General features: G+C 43.0%; 1 protein-coding gene across 1 annotated transcript in view; it reads left to right on the top strand.

Moving 5' to 3' along the window:
• Positions 1-19,897, top strand: part of LOC308286373 (germinal-center associated nuclear protein-like) — a gene marked incomplete at both ends in the record, with an annotated part of 92,727 nt that overhangs the window by 12,809 nt on the left and 60,021 nt on the right. Inside the window, 4 exons of the mRNA XM_080727369.1 lie at positions 10,959-11,098; positions 13,200-13,397; positions 15,852-15,887; positions 19,562-19,702. Of these exons, the coding sequence (XP_080583495.1) occupies positions 10,959-11,098; positions 13,200-13,397; positions 15,852-15,887; positions 19,562-19,702 (515 nt within the window). The remainder of the gene's footprint in view (positions 1-10,958; positions 11,099-13,199; positions 13,398-15,851; positions 15,888-19,561; positions 19,703-19,897) is intronic.

The following is a 19,897-nucleotide window of genomic DNA, read 5'->3' on the forward strand; positions in this document are numbered from 1 at the left end:
CTCTATGTCTGTCTGTCTGTCTGTATATATAAAGATATTGGCGATACGTTGTGCCATTGACCGTTAAAATGTTTAATTGGCCGGTAATTATAAAGTCCACCGGCACCGGACACTGTGACCGGCTGGGAAAATGTCTCCCTTATATAGGCTATTTTATCATGTGGCTCCCTTTGGGCTATTTTATCAGATTTAAGCCTATTATTCTTATTATTATTTGGTTAAAGTAGTAGGCTACAACCATTAAATCAACATCATCATTTTTGTATCATGATCTGTCAGCGTGGTTTAAATCCCGAAGGGTGAGCGTGCTGCGGGCTGCTTCTTCTGTGCTGTGTGCTGTTAAAAATCAGCCTATTCGTCGTACGATGGTGACGCGCGTTGAAAATATCAGAGCTACAAGCTCACAACTCGTCGCAATTCACCACGCTATGAGCTTGTATATCTGCTATACGCAACACGGCCATACGGCGAGCTGCCTGCAGCTCTAGCGCTTGTCCCAAATCAGCGCTGTCTTGTTCGCTGGAGACCCTGCAGAGTCGGGGTTTACCAGTGGCGTCAGTTCAGCAAAAGCTAAGGTATGGCAACATGACTGGTGTCTTGCACGCGCGCCCTCGCGTGCGTGCAAGACACCAGTCATGTTGCCATACCTTAGCAACAGACATGATGAAAAGTACATTTTATTATTTCCCACTGTAGCCAAGGTATGGCAGCTGCCATAGCTTGCCATACCCAATTGACGCCTCTGGGGTTTACTGTTACAGAACCGTGCGGATTCCGTGGTAATCTGAACCAAACCGGACCAGTTGACGATTATAAAAAAGGGATCCGAACTCAGTGGAACCACGTGGATATTATAGCCTACAAGACTTTCTGATACAGAAATTGATGTGGTGGTGCGCTCGTTGAATTAAGGCAACTGAGAAAAGTCAGCCTTCCTTGCGCCATCATAACATTAATAAAACAAAACAAAGGTTGTATATTTGCATATTAAGGTTTAATGACACGTAAAGACCAAATCATAGGCCTATACGTAGATTAATTCGTAGGCTATTGTGTCGCCGCGGTGGCGCAAAGGCAGTTCACTTGCGCCCACTTTATTCACTTATTTTTTGGCAAGCAATAGTTCTGCATAAGTAGATAGATATTATTTAGTTAATTATAAAAACAGGAACAGAATGCATCTGTGATATAAAGAGGAAAGAAGCCCAAACCTTATGGGCTATGGCTCGGCGAGCCCAGACTTATTTAGCTGCCTCTCTGTCTGTCTGTCTGTCTGTCTGTCTGTATAGGCCTATATAAAGATATTGGCGAAGCATACGTTGTGCCCAAGGCCAAGAGGGGTGCAACATGACCTTACACACATCGACGTAGAAGCCGATGATCCAGCAATCATTATTTTAAGGCCGTCAGTAGATTAACCACTTGAACCCTAGCATATAGGCTATTCTGAGAACTTTAGACAAAAATGGCAGATCTACAAGCTCACACCGCCTCCTGCTGCTAGGCATTGTGAGCTTGTAAATCGGCTATTTCACACATGAATCCAAAATACACTGATGATTGTGCTGTCAAACAATGAAACTATATGGAATCTATGAAGGTTGTGGGGATCCCTGCTTCATCTCTCTCGCCTGTGACACCACGCAAAGCGTTTCGGGGTATTCCGAGTTTTGCACGATCTGATCATCTGCTTCAAATACCACCAGTGGTCCTTGAGGCTTGAGGTGGTCCACAATCCCCAGCTTATTAATGATGGAGTTGGACAGTTGGTAACCAAATGGACCTCGGCGCTTGCTGAGATCTCTCTCTCTCTCTCTCTCTCTCTCTCTCTCTCTCTCTCTCTCTGCTCTCACTGGGCGCAGTGGGGCAAAGTAACTAAGTAGATTTACTTATACTGTATACTCAAGTAAAATGTTGAGGTATTTGGATGGAACCGACGTATCTCTCTCTCTCTCTCTCTCTCTCTCTCTCTCTCTCTCTCTCTCTCTCTCTCTCTCTCCCCCCCCCCCCCCTCTCTCTATGTCTGTCTGTCTGTCTGTATATATAAAGATATTGGCGATACGTTGTGCCATTGACCGTTAAAATGTTTAATTGGCCGGTAATTATAAAGTCCACCGGCACCGGACACTGTGACCGGCTGGGAAAATGTCTCCCTTATATAGGCTATTTTATCATGTGGCTCCCTTTGGGCTATTTTATCAGATTTAAGCCTATTATTCTTATTATTATTTGGTTAAAGTAGTAGGCTACAACCATTAAATCAACATCATCATTTTTGTATCATGATCTGTCAGCGTGGTTTAAATCCCGAAGGGTGAGCGTGCTGCGGGCTGCTTCTTCTGTGCTGTGTGCTGTTAAAAATCAGCCTATTCGTCGTACGATGGTGACGCGCGTTGAAAATATCAGAGCTACAAGCTCACAACTCGTCGCAATTCACCACGCTATGAGCTTGTATATCTGCTATACGCAACACGGCCATACGGCGAGCTGCCTGCAGCTCTAGCGCTTGTCCCAAATCAGCGCTGTCTTGTTCGCTGGAGACCCTGCAGAGTCGGGGTTTACCAGTGGCGTCAGTTCAGCAAAAGCTAAGGTATGGCAACATGACTGGTGTCTTGCACGCGCGCCCTCGCACGCGCCCCATCTGCTTCAAATACCACCAGTGGTCCTTGAGGCTTGAGGTGGTCCACAATCCCCAGCTTATTAATGATGGAGTTGGACAGTTGGTAACCAAATGGACCTCGGCGCTTGCCGAGATCTCTCTCTCTCTCTCTCTCTCTCTCTCTCTCTCTCTCTCTCTCTCTCTCTCTCTCTCTCTCTCTCTCTGCTCTCACTGGGCGCAGTGGGGCAAAGTAACTAAGTAGATTTACTTATACTGTATACTCAAGTAAAATGTTGAGGTATTTGAAGATATGATTAGGCCTATTATATTATAAAACATCCATTGATCCACTTTAGCCGTACGTTTTATGCCTATATGCCTATAACAAGACAACTAAAGGAAAGAGAGAGAGGGGGAGGGGTTATTATTACCCTTATTACTATACTACTAACTAGGTAACCTCGCACACCAGGCTTTCTACTACTGCTACTACTACTATTGCGAAGGGCAAATGCGTTGTACAGTAGTTATCTAAACCGGAGCATGGAGGAGCTTGGAACATGCATGGTACAAAAAAAATGGCGGAATGGCAGAGAATCTATGCAGATTAGCAGTAGGCCTAAATGGTGAGGCCACATTCTCATAATATAATTCGGTTTAGTCGTGCGAATAGGAGGGGTGAAGTTGCCACATTCTTGCATATTTAATTGATACGTTTGCGTCTGTGTGTAACCGCAGGACCCCCGCAAGCGCCGCATTAGCCTATTTATCAGCGGTCAACGTTCGTAAACGGGCAATCAAAAAATAAAACCAGCGGCGGCGGGAGAGTCTCGCAAAATCTACCAGCAATAAACCAGACAGAAAATACTTTAGCAAGATATGAATATCTACGAAGAGGACAACGTCTCTCTCTCTCTCTCTCTCTCTCTCTCTCTCTCTCTCTCTCTCTCTCTCTGCCCCTCGTCTTGCCCTCCGCTGGCTCACTCGCTGTAGCCTGACACTTCAGTCCGCACATCACCCCCCCCTGCTGGTGGGTGGTGTGTAGTGTGGACTGAAGCTGCACGTATTTTAATCTATTTCGAAGGCGCCTTTAGAGCGGGCGCTTTGAATGGGCCAATCAGGGTTGTATGCTTGGGGCACGTGGTGATTTCTCCCTCCTGCGCTCCGGTCCCAGCCCCCTCCAAACAGAGCTCTTGAGCTCACGTGAGACTCGCTCGTGGACTCTGATTGGTGTCCTCTGCCCACGTGAGAGTCTAGTGGACTCTGATTGGTCCGTGAAAACTGTCATGGCGGAGTCAGACTTGACTCGTATTATTTTAATAAACTATGAAATAGTGCCGTTTCCTCACGTTTTAATACCATTTTGCACTAACGTAAACATGCAGACATATAATATGTTATGAGAAATAACGTATTTTTGCAATGTCACGCCACGTCGACATCGCGCGGCGTGTGTGTGTGTGTATGTGTGTGTGTGTGTGTGTGTGTGTGTGTGTGTGTGTGTGTGTGTGTGTGTGTGTGTGTGTGTGTGTGTGACGTCAATAGGCTTTAGCCCGCCCACGCCGAAGTAGAATCTGCCCTGGTAATCTCAGACTCTCCCGGAGTGAAACGTAGTGAACGTAGTGTGAGATGTCTGGCGCTCGCAGTCAGGCAACACTCGCTGCGCAAAAGCGTCTCCATTTGGACATGATTTGGCACAGAGAGCAGCGCGCGCAAGCTAGGGCGAGAGACCCACACATCGGCCTATATTATATTAGCCTATAGCCTATATATGATATACAAGTGACTCCAGAAGCACTTTCCTTTCATCTAAATGTGAGCAACTCCTCACAAATAATACACTATGTGCGATGGAGGGAGGGGTGATCAGAAATTAAATCAATGAGGGGAGGAGGCGGCCAGAATGGTCAGAAATCTAATGAGAGCGGACGGTCTGGAGGGGGATTTAACCTCGAAGTGTCGTTTTGATTGCCGTTGGAACTAACGGTCTAACGCCCGTCCTGCGATAGTCATGAACAGCGTGACACCAGATAGATATAGATAGATAGATAGATAGATAGATAGATAGATAGATTATTATTATTATTACCCTTATTACTACTATACTACTAAGGCAAGGGGTGCCTCTCCGCTGAGCGCATGCATTGCTCGTGCCTAGAGCTTAGATTGGGCCTAAAAAAAGTGAGCCTGGCCCAACCCAGCCGGCAGAACGTCAGCCCGGGCCCGGCCCAAAGCCCGATACATAATTGACAATTGGAGACCGGCCCGGCCCGAAGACCGACATTTTTCTAAACAAGCTTAATTGCAGAGTGCGTGTAGCAGCGGCCTTTTGTTTTCATTACATTTTAAATATTGGTGAAGAACAGAGACATGATACCCCTTTCCAACTGTCTTTATTTTTAAAAAAAAACAGCTTGGAGCAAATGGGGATATAAATGTATACAATTTGCTATAATTGTGACAATTCCCAAATCATTTTTTTTACTGTAAGAACAATTAAACATTCAAGTGGAGCCTGCGCTCTCGCCAGTCAGGCAGGCATATTGTATGAAACTGTACATTTTCTTTTCCTATGTAAACTTCTAAATAATAAAGTCTTCAATACAGTAGTAACGGAGGAGGGGGGCCAGGGCCTACAGCCTCAAACAAACAAACAAACAAACAAACAAATAAAAACGTAGGCCTAATCCCTTCAATCGCGATTCAATTGTGAAACAGGTCCCGACTCCCGAGGACAATTTAACAATGAACAATCCTTTGAGTTTGCGTTGTGCGACATTTGTGCAATTAAAATAAACAATCTCAAGTTAAGTATGTGTATAAAATATTAGAATGAATAGCCTTAATCAGTCAAGCAACGAAACATTCCCATTCCCTGGTTAAATTAAAGTATATAAATAGGCTAAACAAATAAAATAAACAGCATTTGTTATTTTAGTCCGTAACACAGCACTTTTCTTTGTATGAATCAACACTTATTCGTTCAGTTTAATAGTCCCAAAAATCCAGCGCTGGGCGCAAGGCCGCGCCGGGAGGCCGCACCGCCGCAGGGCGCTCGCTCCGGCGAATAATCCAATCAGACAGCAAGCAGCTGAAATTAAATAAAATACATTTATAAATAAATGATAAGATCACAAGAGACCAAGATGACTACATTCTACGTTGGCCATTGGGTATATATTGCCAACAGTTAAAGGCTAGGCTGTTAGGGGGTCATTACATGAGGTCGATTTTTTTGTAGACGATAGTTTTTACTATTGATTCGGCCATTTTGACACACGGAGACGCGGTTTCATGACCCTAACCGATACTTTTCGGAATTCGGCTCTGAAAGTGCATTTCTGCGGTTTCGCATTGGTTTCGCACCGGTGTAATATAGGAAATCGGCGGCGAGGGAGAGTGCGATGATGTCATAGCCCCCTGCTCCCCCTCCCCTGCTGCATACAGTGTCAGTCTGTCATACTAACCGAAAATGTATTATTATTATTTGTGTTGTTTTAGGCCTAATTAAAACCCAGAAAATAGCCAAAACTGAACACATAGTGATCTATTAGCCCAAACCTCATTTGGAAAATATCAGGAGTAGGCTAGCCTATATGAAAGCCTTTTAAAAATGTTTATAGCCTACAATTGGAATCCTTCTCCAAACCAATCAATTACAACTGCCAGCAAAAGACGTAAAGATTATGTAGGTCCGATCAATTTAGTATTTAGCGCAGCTGGCTACTATACAGCTCGTTTGACAGGAGTCGCAAGCCCACTAGGCTACCAACAGCTCTCCTCTCATCAAAGTTACTTTAAACCAGTATTCCATTCTCAGCCAACTAATTATTAAATCCATTTATTTCCGAGTTTCCAAGAGACCGACCATTTAATGATTATTAAAGCCCATAGTTGTGCGTCCCTCTCTGCCTTCATGTGCCGATCCATCCACTTGCAGTGCAGCCGTGCGCTGTTCTGATTGACAGCGAGGAGCTGTAAACTGTACACTTTATCATGTAACATTTATGGTATTCCAGGCAATAATGCATTCCCCTTGTTTTTACCTAAAAACTGGATTAATTCTTCAAAATGTGGACTACATCACGTCACAGATGCAGCGCACTCAAGGTAATTATTGTGACTTATCCAGATGCTTTGCAATTAGGCTACTCACACGAGTAATGAATATGCTGACAGACAGACAGACAGACAGATAAAAGAAACTGCTCATATCACAAAAAAAACGTCCTCCTATCGCTCCTAACTTTTACTGTCCAGTCAGAGTCCACGAATAGGCCACTCGCTCATAATGTCACCAAAAAAAAGAAAGAAATTCCTCCTCCTCCTCCTCCGGTCAGTTCTGCAAATGCAAAGGTATGGCAACATGGCTGTTGTCTTGCACGTGTGAAGGCATGCATGCAATACACCAGTCATGTTGCCAATACTTAGCAACAGGCATGATGAATTTATTTTAAGAAGTACATTTTATTATTTCCCCTTGTAATCAAGGTATGGTAGACTACCATACCCATATGTGCCTCCATAGGCGATTTTAAGGGGTGTCCTAGGGTGCACGTGCAACCCCTGGCCGCCAGGCGGCCATTTTGATTTTTTTTTTTTTTGTAATGTAACTTTACATCCACTCAGACCGAATACAACAACACCCCCTAGTGGTAGTGATAGAGGCTGGCAGCTCCAGGCAGCCCCCCCCCTCCCCTCCTGATGTGATGTCATATCCACGCGCCAGTATTGAAATTGAAAACAACGTGACAGACGTATGTCAAACATACACTCTTGATGCAGATGTTCTGAAAGCTGAAATCTCTGTAATGACTTCCATGTACAGGGAAGAGAATGTGCGCAAAAAAAAAGAAATGGAGGACACGACACTGTTTGAAAAGAAACTTGCTTTTTTTCAAGAGAAGGGAATGCATAATTCTGATTCATTTGGTACATTAAAACACGTCTACACACTGTACCTCACCATACCAGTTACGAGTGCTTCAGCTGAGCGCAGTTTCTCTACTTTGAGACAACTAAAAACGTATTTACGGACAACCATGACTGATAGAGGCTGCAGTTCATTGTGTAATAAGGATGTGTCTACTATTTGTTTTTGTGAAATGCTTATTTGACACTGTAAATGACTGCTTGATTGCTTGATGAATGATGATTAACTTGATGTTTGGCTTTGCTGCCTCTGTCTGCAAAATAAGTAAATAAATCCTATACTAGACATGCTCATGGTGTCTAGAAAAAGAAGCACCTGTTTTACACTTTTTTTGTTTATATTGTGTTACATTTGGGTACAAAATTAACTGCAGAAATCCGCTAAAACAACATTACAAAACCGCTAATATCCGCAATTTTTTTATAAGGATGTGTCTACTATTTGTTTTTGTGACGACGTCGTGCAACGTCGTGTTTTTGTGACAACGTCGTGCAACGTCGTGCACGCGCGCACAGCGCGCGTGCATGAGGCGCGCGCTGCGCGCGCGTGCATGAGGTAATAGAGGTCGTGCACCCCCCGCTGGAAGAGGCTAGAATCGCCTATGTGTGCCTCTGTAGGCTACTGCGTTCGCTGCCTCGCAGCATGTTGCGTTATAGGTCTACTTCTGTGTTGCAGATAGAAGACAGAACTCACTTTATATAGCCCATCCCCGTAGATAATGTCCAGAAATATGCTCCATAGGCTATAAATGTTCCGACCTTCATCTTCCAGGTGACTTTTGTTGATGTTTCACTTCACCTCGCTAAAAACCTCCTTTTGCGGGACTCATTGAATATGCGTACAGACGATAATAATATGGATTTGGGAGCATAGCCTAATTACAAAGCATGTCTCATTAAAAACAATATATATTTTATAGTTGAAGGGTAAATACACAGTATAGGCCTATGTAGGCTGGGAACATGACACATTTTGCTTGAATTCATGTGTTGTCAACTTGTCGTATAAACACAGAAAAACGAACCAACAACCAGGTGTAAACGCGACGTTTTTTGGGTAATAAACCCAAAACGAGACCGGCAGCGTTTCCAATCGTCCTGGTATAAAGACCCCCAATTGTGATGAAGAAAATCGTTCAACGATGTCCTTCGCTCGGAGATGGTTCTGCCCGCAGCGCTGAAAACCCGTTCACTGGAACTGCTGCTGGCCGGGATGCAACCGATCTGACTAATACTTGTTGTGTATATTGTGAATGTGACACAATGCATACACACATAGCTAGCTCCAAATTTTTTTCTTTATTTATTTTTCTCAAGCCCGACCCAGCCCAAAGCCCGACATGTGCGTGACAAATTGAGCCCGGCAGGCCAGGCCGCTGCTCAGAGCTGAAGTTAACAACTAAACAAAACAAACAAATAACGAAATAAAGGTCTAAACACAACATAACTGAACAGAACTAAACAAATAATAAATAAAGCAATTTAACTGACAACTTAACCAGAAGGCAGCCATTCCGAAGGGCTCAACTTAGGAACACCAAACAAAACAAAAACAGTTAAATAAATAAATAAATAAATAAATAAATAAATAAATATAAATAAATTAACGAAATATGTATAGTCTCAATCAGTCAAGGATTAAAACATTTGGTTAAAATGCAAATATAAAAATGGGCAAAACAAATAAAATAACCAGCATCTGTTATTTTAGTCCATAAACACAACACACTTCTACTTAATATATTAGTCCCAACCAGCAGGGCGGAAGGCCGTGACTCATGCATGCGCTGATCTGACAGTTACATTTCATCATCACATCATCGCCCAAATAATAATAAATAATATATTCGGAATGACGGGGTGTTTCCAGAAAATGAAACGAAATCTATTTGGTTTCACTTTATGCTCTCAAGATTTAAAATATCCATTTGGTTAACAACTCTCCATAATTTAGCTGTGGACCACTTGGAACTTCCCCCAAGGACCAACGGTGGTCCTTGGCCAACGGTGGTCCTTGGGGGGAGGACCACCAGGACCACCAACTCACCAAAGGACCACCGGTGGTCCTTGAGGGTCTGTATTTTATCCCAATTCAAATAGGCCTATATAAAGCAAATTTGCTACGTCAGCCCTATAAGGAGCACAGAGAGCAGCCCACATGGAGACAGTGACAGACCAACGCATGCTCGCATGAACGTCTGGATGGATGTTTTATTTGATATACACGTCTACACACACACACGCAGGTTTAGCGCTGAGAATCAAATGTGTGGCACACATCTCACACGTGCGTACAAGAGCAGAGCAGCAAGTCAATCATGCGAGTATTATGGCTGCGGTTCTGCTCATGAGCGCATGCCTGAGCGGATGAAAAAAACGGACCAAAAGATTTATGCGTGCGTTAACACGAGCGTTCGCCACAAACGCCTAACACTACGCGACCTCGCGTTCCCCTGTGAGGCACAAAAGAGAAGGCACACGGGGACGCGTGCCGGCGACGTTTGCGCGTTCTGATTCAAAAGCCATTTGAAAATTACAGGAGACGTTCATGCGTTCAGTACAACACAGATAAAATCGAATGCGTGCGCGCGAGTGTAGCAACGTCCATGTGGCACGTTTTGCGCTCGATACACGCACGCACGCACACACACACACACACACACACACACACACACACACACACACACACATTCTACAGTTGATTTAGTTGAATAAAATGTATTTCGACAGGCCTTGGTGGCGTCGCAATGGCTGGTTATAGCTGACCCACAAGCAGTGTTGATTTCGTCGACTAAAACTATGACTAAAAATGTTTGTCGACTGTGTTTTTTTCACTGACGAAAACAAAATAAAAACGAAATAAAAACTAAGCTGTGATGACTAAAACTAAGACTAAATATATTGACAATTTGGTCTACAAAATAAAAACTAGACTAAAACGTTAGGGAGGGACTGGTGGAGAAGAGAGTCATTTTATATTTGGTTGCTCTCAGGTTTTGGCATGCTGAAAATAGCAGATCTAAAAGCTCACAAAGTGTCGCAGAGCGACGCGTTGTGAGCTTGTAGATCGGCTATTTTCAGCACGCAACCAAGTGTAAAATCAGTCATTACGATGCCATCAAGGCCCGCCAAAATACTTGAGTTGACTAAATCAACTGAAGATTTAGTCGACTAAAACCTTATGATATTTAGTTGACTAAAATGATACTAAAACTAAAACTTTTCAGGTGAGTAAAATTATGACAAACTAAATGACATTTTATTCAAAAGACTATGACTAAAATTAATTTGCTGTCAAAAACAACACTGCCCACAAGTTATTTTCCGTCACTAGTTTTTGTCAACCAAGCCTGCTGAGACGGTCCACAGCCCTCCTCTAAGACACAACGTGTGTGTGTGTGTGTGTGTGTGTGTGTGTGGTCTGCAGGTCGCCCTAAGAGGACAGACCTGGACATGTCCAAGGTGTTCGTGGGGACGTGTCCTGACATGTGTCCAGAGAAAGAACGCTACATGAGGGAAACACGCAACCAGCTCAGTGCCTTCGAGGTTCTCCCCGACACCAAGATGGTAATGTCCCTAACCCAGGCGTCTTCAATGTTTTCAGGCCAAGGACCCCTTAGTTGAGAGAGAGATGAAGCTAACCCACAACCTGTTTCTATAGTTTCATAATTTGACAGCACAATCATCAGTGTATTTTGGATTCATGTCAATTTGTGTTTTCAGATATTTAACCACTTGAACCGTCAATACTTAATAGAACTTTCACTATGTACTTAGTCTGCTCTTTTTCCCCTCTACACCAAACCTCTTTTTGGGACAAGGCCAACTAAAAGGCCAACTAAAAGCCAACTTATTTCCATAGGAAACCATTGAAGTATCTCATATAACATTGAATGACAGATGGATAGAACACAGTACTATGCAGTAGATATAGTAAAAAAAAAGTAAATAAAAATAAAATAAACAGTGTACAACATATATACAGTAGGTATTGTTTGTTTGACTTGACTTTGGGTTGAACGTGACAGCGTAGACTTGTTTGACAGCACTATTATCAGTGTAGGTTGTTCATGGTTTAATGTATATTTTAAGATTATTATATTTTTTTAGACATTGAACTTGAACCGTCTGCTCTTCTTTTCCCTCTACACACCAAACCTCTTTGCCAAGAATAGCAGATCTACAAGCTTATAGATCGGCTATTCTTGGCTAATGTTCCACACAGAATAGGGACACTAGGGTTGAAGTGGTTAGTGTAGAAAAAAATAAAAAAAGTTCTTATCACACAAAGATTTGGAGGACCCCCTTTAGTAACTCTGAGGACCCCCAAGGGGTCCCGGACCCCCTGTTGAAGACCCTTGCCCTATGTATTTATTGATGTTTGTAGGTGTATTAAGGAGTGTTTAAGGAGTACATTATAATTAGGGATGAAGCTTGTTCATTGTTATTGATAATGAGCACATTATTGATCCTGCTTATTGACCCCGGCTTTCATCGAGCCCACTATTGAGTGTTTTCTAATATTTTGTGGAAATATATGAGACGACAAATTCTGAACATAACTGGTATCTTTTCTATTGGCCAGTTGTTGCGACTGTGAGTTTGTGGCTGACCACCATCTATGAAGATGACAATTGATAAAAGTAACAAATGTCATTACCAGGCCTGGAATTTCTACATTTTAGGGGCAAGGCCACTTGGCCTTTGGTGTTGTCCATTTTTTGAGGGCACAAAGGTTAAATGCCAGGGCAGGAAGGCCATCAAATAAAACAACAATTTTAGTCCATTTAAATAATTAATTTAATTTAAATGTTACATTTAACATGTAGAATATCTGCTGTGAAATAACTAAATGGGTATTTCCAATCTGATGCTCAGCCCTGCACAAATCAAAGATACTGGATTGGTTTAAAAATGGGAACTCAACAAGTTACTGGTGTCTACATGACAAGAAAGACACTGGTGTCTACATGTTGACAAGACAGAGACAGAGGATAAAGTGGTATTCAGCTGGGGCATTAAGGCCACTGTGGCCTCAGGTCATGCCAGATTTTGGAGGGGCACAAGGCCAAACTGAGGGGCAACGACGGCCATGGCCTTCATGGCCTCCCTGAAATTCCTGCCCTGGTCATTACATATCATTAAAACAATCATTCATTAGTGTGCATTAGTGTTAAATGGCTTTATATTATGGATTGTATTGTAATAATTTCTTCATGGCCTCTTGTCTTGATTGTTTAAACATGACATCATGGGCCTCTATGCTCGATAACAAGCTTGATAAAGCCCAAAGCTTATTGATACTGGGTAATCAATAAATCTGTTATTGGGTTATCGAGCTGCCCTTGTTTAGGGCTCTGTCCCTAATTATAATACATATTGATGTTTCCAGGTGGACCACCAAGCAGCCATGTGTTTATGTATGTGTTTATGTATGTGTTTATGTATGTGTTTATGTATGTGTTTATGTATGTGTTTATGTATGTTTCCAGGTGGACCACCAAGCAGCCATGTGTTTATGTATGTGTTTATGTATGTGTTTATGTATGTGTTTATGTATGTGTTTATGTATGTTTCCAGGTGGACCACCAAGCAGCCATGTGTTTATGTATGTGTTTATGTATGTGTTTATGTATGTGTTTATGTATGTGTTTATGTATGTTTCCAGGTGGACCACCAGGCAGCCATTAAGGAGTACAGCCGCTCCTCTGCGGACCAGGAGGAGCCTCTCCCCCATGAGCTCCGCCCCCTCCCTGTCCTGTCCAGGACCATGGACTACCTGGTGACACAGATCCTGGACCAGCCCAGAGAGAGCACCAGAGACTGGTACGACTTTGTGTGGAACCGCACCCGCGGGATACGCAATGTAAGCAATAGTAGTAGTAATAGTAGTAATAGTTTGTAGAGGCTTATTGCTGGTTGGCCCCGGACACACATTTAAAGCATGTGCTTTATGCTTTACCTGGGGGCATAGCAGTAGGCCTGGGACGATTCACTTACCTCCCGATTCGATTCGATTTCGATTCATAGGGTGGCGATTCGATTTATATCACGATTATAGATTTTTCTGCGATTCGTGATTCGAATCGCGATTATTGCGATTCTTTCCCACAATTTACATTGCTTTTTTATATAATTTGAATTAAAAATGTTTAGGTGGTGGTCATACGTAGGACCACAGCACTTTATTCTCACACAACCTTTTTTGTGCAGGCCTGATTGTGTGTGTGTGTGTGTGTGTGTGTCTGTGTGTGTGTGTGTGTGTGTGTGTGTGTGTGTGTGTGTGTGTGTGTGTGTGTGTGTCTGTGTCTGTGTCTGTGTCTGTGTGTGTGTGTGTGTGTGTGTCTGTGTGTGTGTGTGTGTGTGTGTGTGTGTGTGTGTGTGTGTGTGTGTCTGTGTCACGCTGTAAACTACTTCTGAGCAACGGGTATCAAGAGGTCAGGTCACCAATTGACCTCTCAGAGAAGTTCAATAGAAGCTTAACAAGCTTCAATTAAGAGCTGTATTCCATCGGCTGTATTTCTCCTAAAATATATATAAAAATAAAAAATAAAACTATTCACAATTCACTTACCTCTCGATTTGATTAATTGAATCGTGGCATCAACATCGCGATTAATTGGTGAATCGATTTTTTGGCACACCCCTACATAGCAGCGTCCCAATGTATTCTTTACACATGTTTTGAAGAGGCAAGCTTGCTCTGTGGCTTAAGGACAACCTTAAGAAGAACTTAGAACAAGCTTGCCTCTTCAAAATCAGAATGAATGGACCCTATTCACAGCCTGCCCACTCAGCAAATTTCTCAGCAACTTCCTGGTGCTGATGTCAGCTTTGAAGGGTAAACTAACGCAGAAAATGCTGGACTTGAAGCCAACAAATCATTATTTTGAATGGTAAAGTAAATTATAATGCTTTGTGCCTTTTACTATCTTGTGTTCTTGATCATGCTATCCGTATTTTATACTTTACTATCCGGAAATTGCATTACATTTGCGATTTCTGTGTTAACTCTATGGGCTTTTAGCAGGGTTTTACCCTTCAAAGCGTGACTTCAGCACCAGGAAGTTGCAGAGTGGGCGGGGCGTGAATAGGGCTAACCTCCCCCTAGGTAAAGCATAAAGCACTTGCTTCAAAACGACCGTCAGGTCGACAGAGCTTCTAATTAAGTTGCTGCTTTCACACTCACCAACATGGCTCTGTGCCACTCACTCACATACTGTAGCTCTGTGCCACCTTGGCTTTCAGACGTGACAGGAGATGAGCGTGACATGAGGCGTGACTGACTCACTCACTCACTCACAGACATGAGCTGGACGTTTTCATACTAACTGCAACCGGACCGCCAAAATCAGCCAGAACTATCCCTGTTATGTAGTGTGCTAGACAGGGACATGCACACATAGACATCAAAGGGGGCTTGAGCCCCATTCCCTTTTATCTGTCTATAAAAAGTGCTCTCTCCAGACCATGAATGCAGTTTTCACTGTGTTGAAAGAAATGCAAATGCCCTCTTTCCATGCCATACCTGAAGGCAGCATTCAAGAGAATTGCCTTGAATGCAGCATCTTATGTTGAAAGAATTGTCCTCTGTGTAGAAATCCATGCCATTACACCACATGTCCAGTATTCACTTGATTATACTTAGTTTAATGTGGTTTCAAGTACCGAAAATAGCCGACCTCCAAGCTCACAACCCGTCGCAGCGCGACGCGCTGTGAGCTTGGAGGTCGGCTATTTTCAGAAAAGTCTATAACTGAAGCTCAAGGGAATTTAATTCAAAAGAAACTAAATGGAATTGAATTAGAAAAGTCTGTGACTGGACCTAAATGGAATCTAATTCAAAAGTCTGTGACTGAAATTAAATAGAATTTTATTCAAAAGTATATCAATGAAATTAAATGGAATCTAATTCAAAAGTCTGCGACTGAAACTAAACAGAACTTAATTCTAAAGACAAACAATGACATACTGTATGTATGTTCTCCAGGACATCACCCAGCAGCACCTGTGCTGCCCGCTCACCGTGTCTCTGATCTGTATGTGTATTCTCCAGGACATCACCCAGCAGCATCTGTGCTGCCCGCTCACTGTGTCTCTGATCTGTATGTGTATTCTCCAGGACATCACCCAGCAGCACCTGTGCTGCCTGCTCACCGTGTCTCTGATCTGTATGTGTGTTCTCCAGGACATCACCCAGCAGCATCTGTGCTGCCCACTCACCGTGTCTCTGATCTGTATGTGTGTTCTCCAGGACATCACCCAGCAGCATCTGTGCTGCCCACTCACCGTGTCTCTGATCTGTATGTGTATTCTCCAGGACATCACCCAGCAGCATCTGTGCTGCCCGCTCACCGTGTCTCTGATCTGTATGTCTATTCTCCAGGACATCACCCAGCAGCACCTGTTAGTCAGGTCTCTTATGTTAAGAAATGTATGTTTGTCGGATTTCTTTGAAGATTTGTAAAACTATACATTTTTTGAATCTTCAGAGCATGGAGAATCCAAAAATATATGTTCCCATTTGCACAGACACCTGCAAAGCCGCCATTTTGGACATTCAAAATGGCTGACATAAAATACATAATTTGTGCTATTTTGGCTTCTAGACAACCTAGAAACTTAATTAAACATGCCAATCCTATGTTTTCTGGGTCAAGGAATCGATTGAGTTGGGTGTAAAATGTTCCGGACCCCCACCCCCTTTCTGGGGGTTATCTATTTTGGGACCTCCCAGAACAGTACACCAGCCAGTTAATGTAAAATTTTCATAATAATAGAGTTGTTTCATAGGTTTTAAAACATCCTGAGTTCATTTATTACACTTTTAAAGCAGCCAGAATAACTCTTCTGACTTTTGGTTGGGGTCTTTCTTCACCTGGGACCCCCCCACACAGACTCCTGAGCCTATCTCAGTGATCGCTCTGCTCAAGAACAATGTTAAATTAGATCATAATTGAAGCATAAAAGTTGTTGTAGCTGGGCTCTGAAAACAAAAAGGAGTAGGTCCTAGTAGCAAATACCAGGGGTCTTCCGCGGGGGGTCCGGGACCCCTGGGGGGTCCTCAGAGTTACTACAGGAGGGGACCCGCCAAATCTTGATGGGATTTGAAACTTTTTATGTAACATTTGATGGTTTTCGTATTCTCAGTATTATTTATAAAATTTTTGTGTTGGACAGTTATGGTTGACAGGTGTTACTGCAGGGATTGCAATAATTAAGGTATTGCAATGTATTACTTTAGGCGTGCAGACTAACGTGTCCCTTTATTGCACTGCACTCACACTGACAACCCAACACACCTCTGTGTTATCGTCACCCCAAAACCTGCACCCTATCCTCTTAAAGAGCTCATGGTCAATTATGCCCAAAGAGATTAACTACAATACATGTCCTCCCTAATAGTGTTGACAGTCTTTGTTTGTATTGTTTAAGCAGCTGCACCGTCCCTTGCAATCTGCTTTGCAGCCACATTTGATGAGCTCAATTTGCCTATATTTACTGTATATGAGTTAAAGCGAAGGATCTCAATGTCTTACACTTACCTGAGTTTCCTTTTAGTTGACCTTGTATCAGTGAACTGTCATGAAACTGTACTTTTTCCTATGCAAAACCTCTAATAAATACTTCAATCAAATCAATAAAAAAAAGCCTTTGATGCAGGGAGGGAAAGACACCTGACTGGAACATACCCTCCACTCTCTGAATTCCATCTATTTTCTTCAATTGATGGAAGCTCAGGGGAATTTGTCAAGTATGACAAAGTAGGCATCATAATATGATACCTTCATCAAGGGACATGATTTTGAGGAAGTGCACACACAGGAAGAGGCTGATACCCTGATTCCTCATCAAGTCCTTGCCTCTGCTGCTTATGGTGCTTTGTGAGACATATGTGTTTCGTCACCCGACACTGATGTCCTCCTGCCTACCGGCTCTTCATCAGAAGAGCTCAAAACGTTACCACAAGTAAACGTAATGTTTGGAAGCATAAATTGGTGTGCAGACTTTTATTGTTCTATTTGTATGCACTGCTTTAGTCTAGCACTCAGCCAACATTGGCTTTAGATGTGCGTGCCTTCTGGCTGCATTGCAGTCACTTTGTCATCTCCTGCTGTTACTTCTCTGATATTTGTCAACAGTCAAAGCCAAGGTACAAAAAAATGTAAATAGATATATTTGAGCGAGTTCAAGTTATTGAATGTCACAAATGTCAAGGGTTCCTTGGGCTACACAATTCATCATAGGTCAACGCCTACTTGAAGCCTGACAATGATGACAAAGCCATTAACCACTTAGCAAAGGTTCCATTTCCCCTGAGCTTATTAATCAACATTGCAGTCATTGGAGCATGTTGCATGCCGTGTTTACAGTTCTAAAGGTCCAACAACCAACTCGTGCTGCACTGCTACCACATATCCTCCGTGCCAACTGTCACAAATGTCACAATGCGGTATAAATCATACCTGACAAATTTCCCTGAGTCTGCATGCCCAAAATAAGAAGTTGCAATACCTTAACTCATCTGGTGCCGATCCCGAACTAGTTCGGCTTTATTTCAATCCAATACAATCTTTTTTTTATTAATTCACTTACCCCGAGCTGCTTGTAGAGTCGTGGGTGGTCCTGGCTCGCTAGCCGCTAGCCAGCTAGCCGTTCTACTCTGTCCGACGATATATTCCATTAAAAATGGTTTAAAATACATTTTTGAGCTCCCCAATGTTCACCCGATGTTCGGCGCCGCTTCCGATGAGTACACGAGTGTGCCGATCCCGAAGTAGTTCGGCTTTATTTAATTAAATGAATAAAATGATAAGAGGCCTTCTGAAGCCTGGCTTGATTTTTGTAGCTACTAGCCGAAAGCTAACAACGTCCCGGCCGGCCGTAATTTGCGAACGCAATCGCCAATCTCCGCCTAATCCAATGAAAGACCGCATCTTTAAAGGCTTATATCTCTTTTTTGTGTTTTAGGAAAGCGGCGCGAGGTTTATTTACGGCGAAATCGCCCAAAAATGATCTTTTAGATGACAAAATGGGAATAGCCATTCTGTTAGCATCTTCATCCGGGACATTTCCATGCCGTGCATCAACGTGAGCACGTCAGGTCCTGGAAGCTGAAGTCCTGGAAGCTAAAGCGCTCGCCTATGAGAGATGCGCTGGCATTCTTTGGCCCCTAGAGGGCGCTGGCACGCAAAGAGTTAATTATTCCCTGCAGTAACACCTGTCAACCATAACTGTCCAACACAAAAATTATATAAATAATACTGAGAATACTAATAAACCATCAAAGTACAATACATAAACCCAGGATACATAAAAACATTCAAAGTTTCAAATCCCTTCAAGATTTGGTGGCCCCTGTAGTAACTCTGAGGACCCCCCAGGGGTCCCGGACCCCCCACGGAAGACCCCTGGTATTTGCTACTACTACTTTTTGTTTTCAGAGCCCAGCTACAACTTTTATGCTTCAATTATGATCTAATTTAACATTGTTCTGGAGCAGAGTGATTACTGAGATAGGCTCAGGGGTCTGTCTGGGGGTCCCAGGTGTGGAAAGACCCCAACCAAAAGTCAGAAGGGTTATTCTGGCTGCTTTAAAAGTGTGATAAATGAACTCAGGATGTTTTAAAACCTACAAAACAACTCTAATATTATGAAAACAGGACATTAACTGGCTGGCGTACTGTTCTGGGAGGTCCCAAAATAGATAACCCCCAGAAAGGGGGTGGGGGGCCGGAACATTTTACACCCATAATGTACTCATTCGATTCCTTGACCCAGAAAACATAGGAATGGCATGTTTAATTACGTTTCTAGGTTGTCTAGAAGCCAAGATAGCACAAATCATGTATTTTATGTCGGCCATTTTTTATGTCCAAAATGGCTGCTTTGCAGGTGTCTGTGCAAATGGGAACATTGATTTTTGGATTCCCCATGCTCTGACGATTCCAAAAATGTATAGTTTTACAAATCTTCAAAAAAATCCGACAAAAATACACAACCAACCTGACTATGTGCTGCCCGCTCACGGTGTCTCTCATCGAGAAGTGCACGCGTTTCCACGTGCACTGTGCTCACCACCTGTGCGAGGAGCGCCTGATGACGTTCGACACCAAGATCAACAACGAGAACATGACCAAATGTCTGCAGAGCCTGAAGGAGATGTACCAGGTGAGAACACGTTTGTGTACGTGATACGCATCACGATAGAGAGGTCACGATAAGACATGTATCACAACAGGGTTCCCACGGTCCTGAAATTCCTGGAAATATTATGAAATTAGAACAATATCTTTCCAATACTGGAAAACATACATACTCAAATGTTTTACTCAAGTAAAAGCATCAGCTCTTATCTTATTTCAC

This window comes from Nannobrachium achirus, assembly GCF_963921795.1.
Source record: "Nannobrachium achirus genome assembly, chromosome: 6".
Taxonomy (NCBI): Eukaryota; Metazoa; Chordata; class Actinopteri; order Myctophiformes; family Myctophidae; genus Nannobrachium; species Nannobrachium achirus.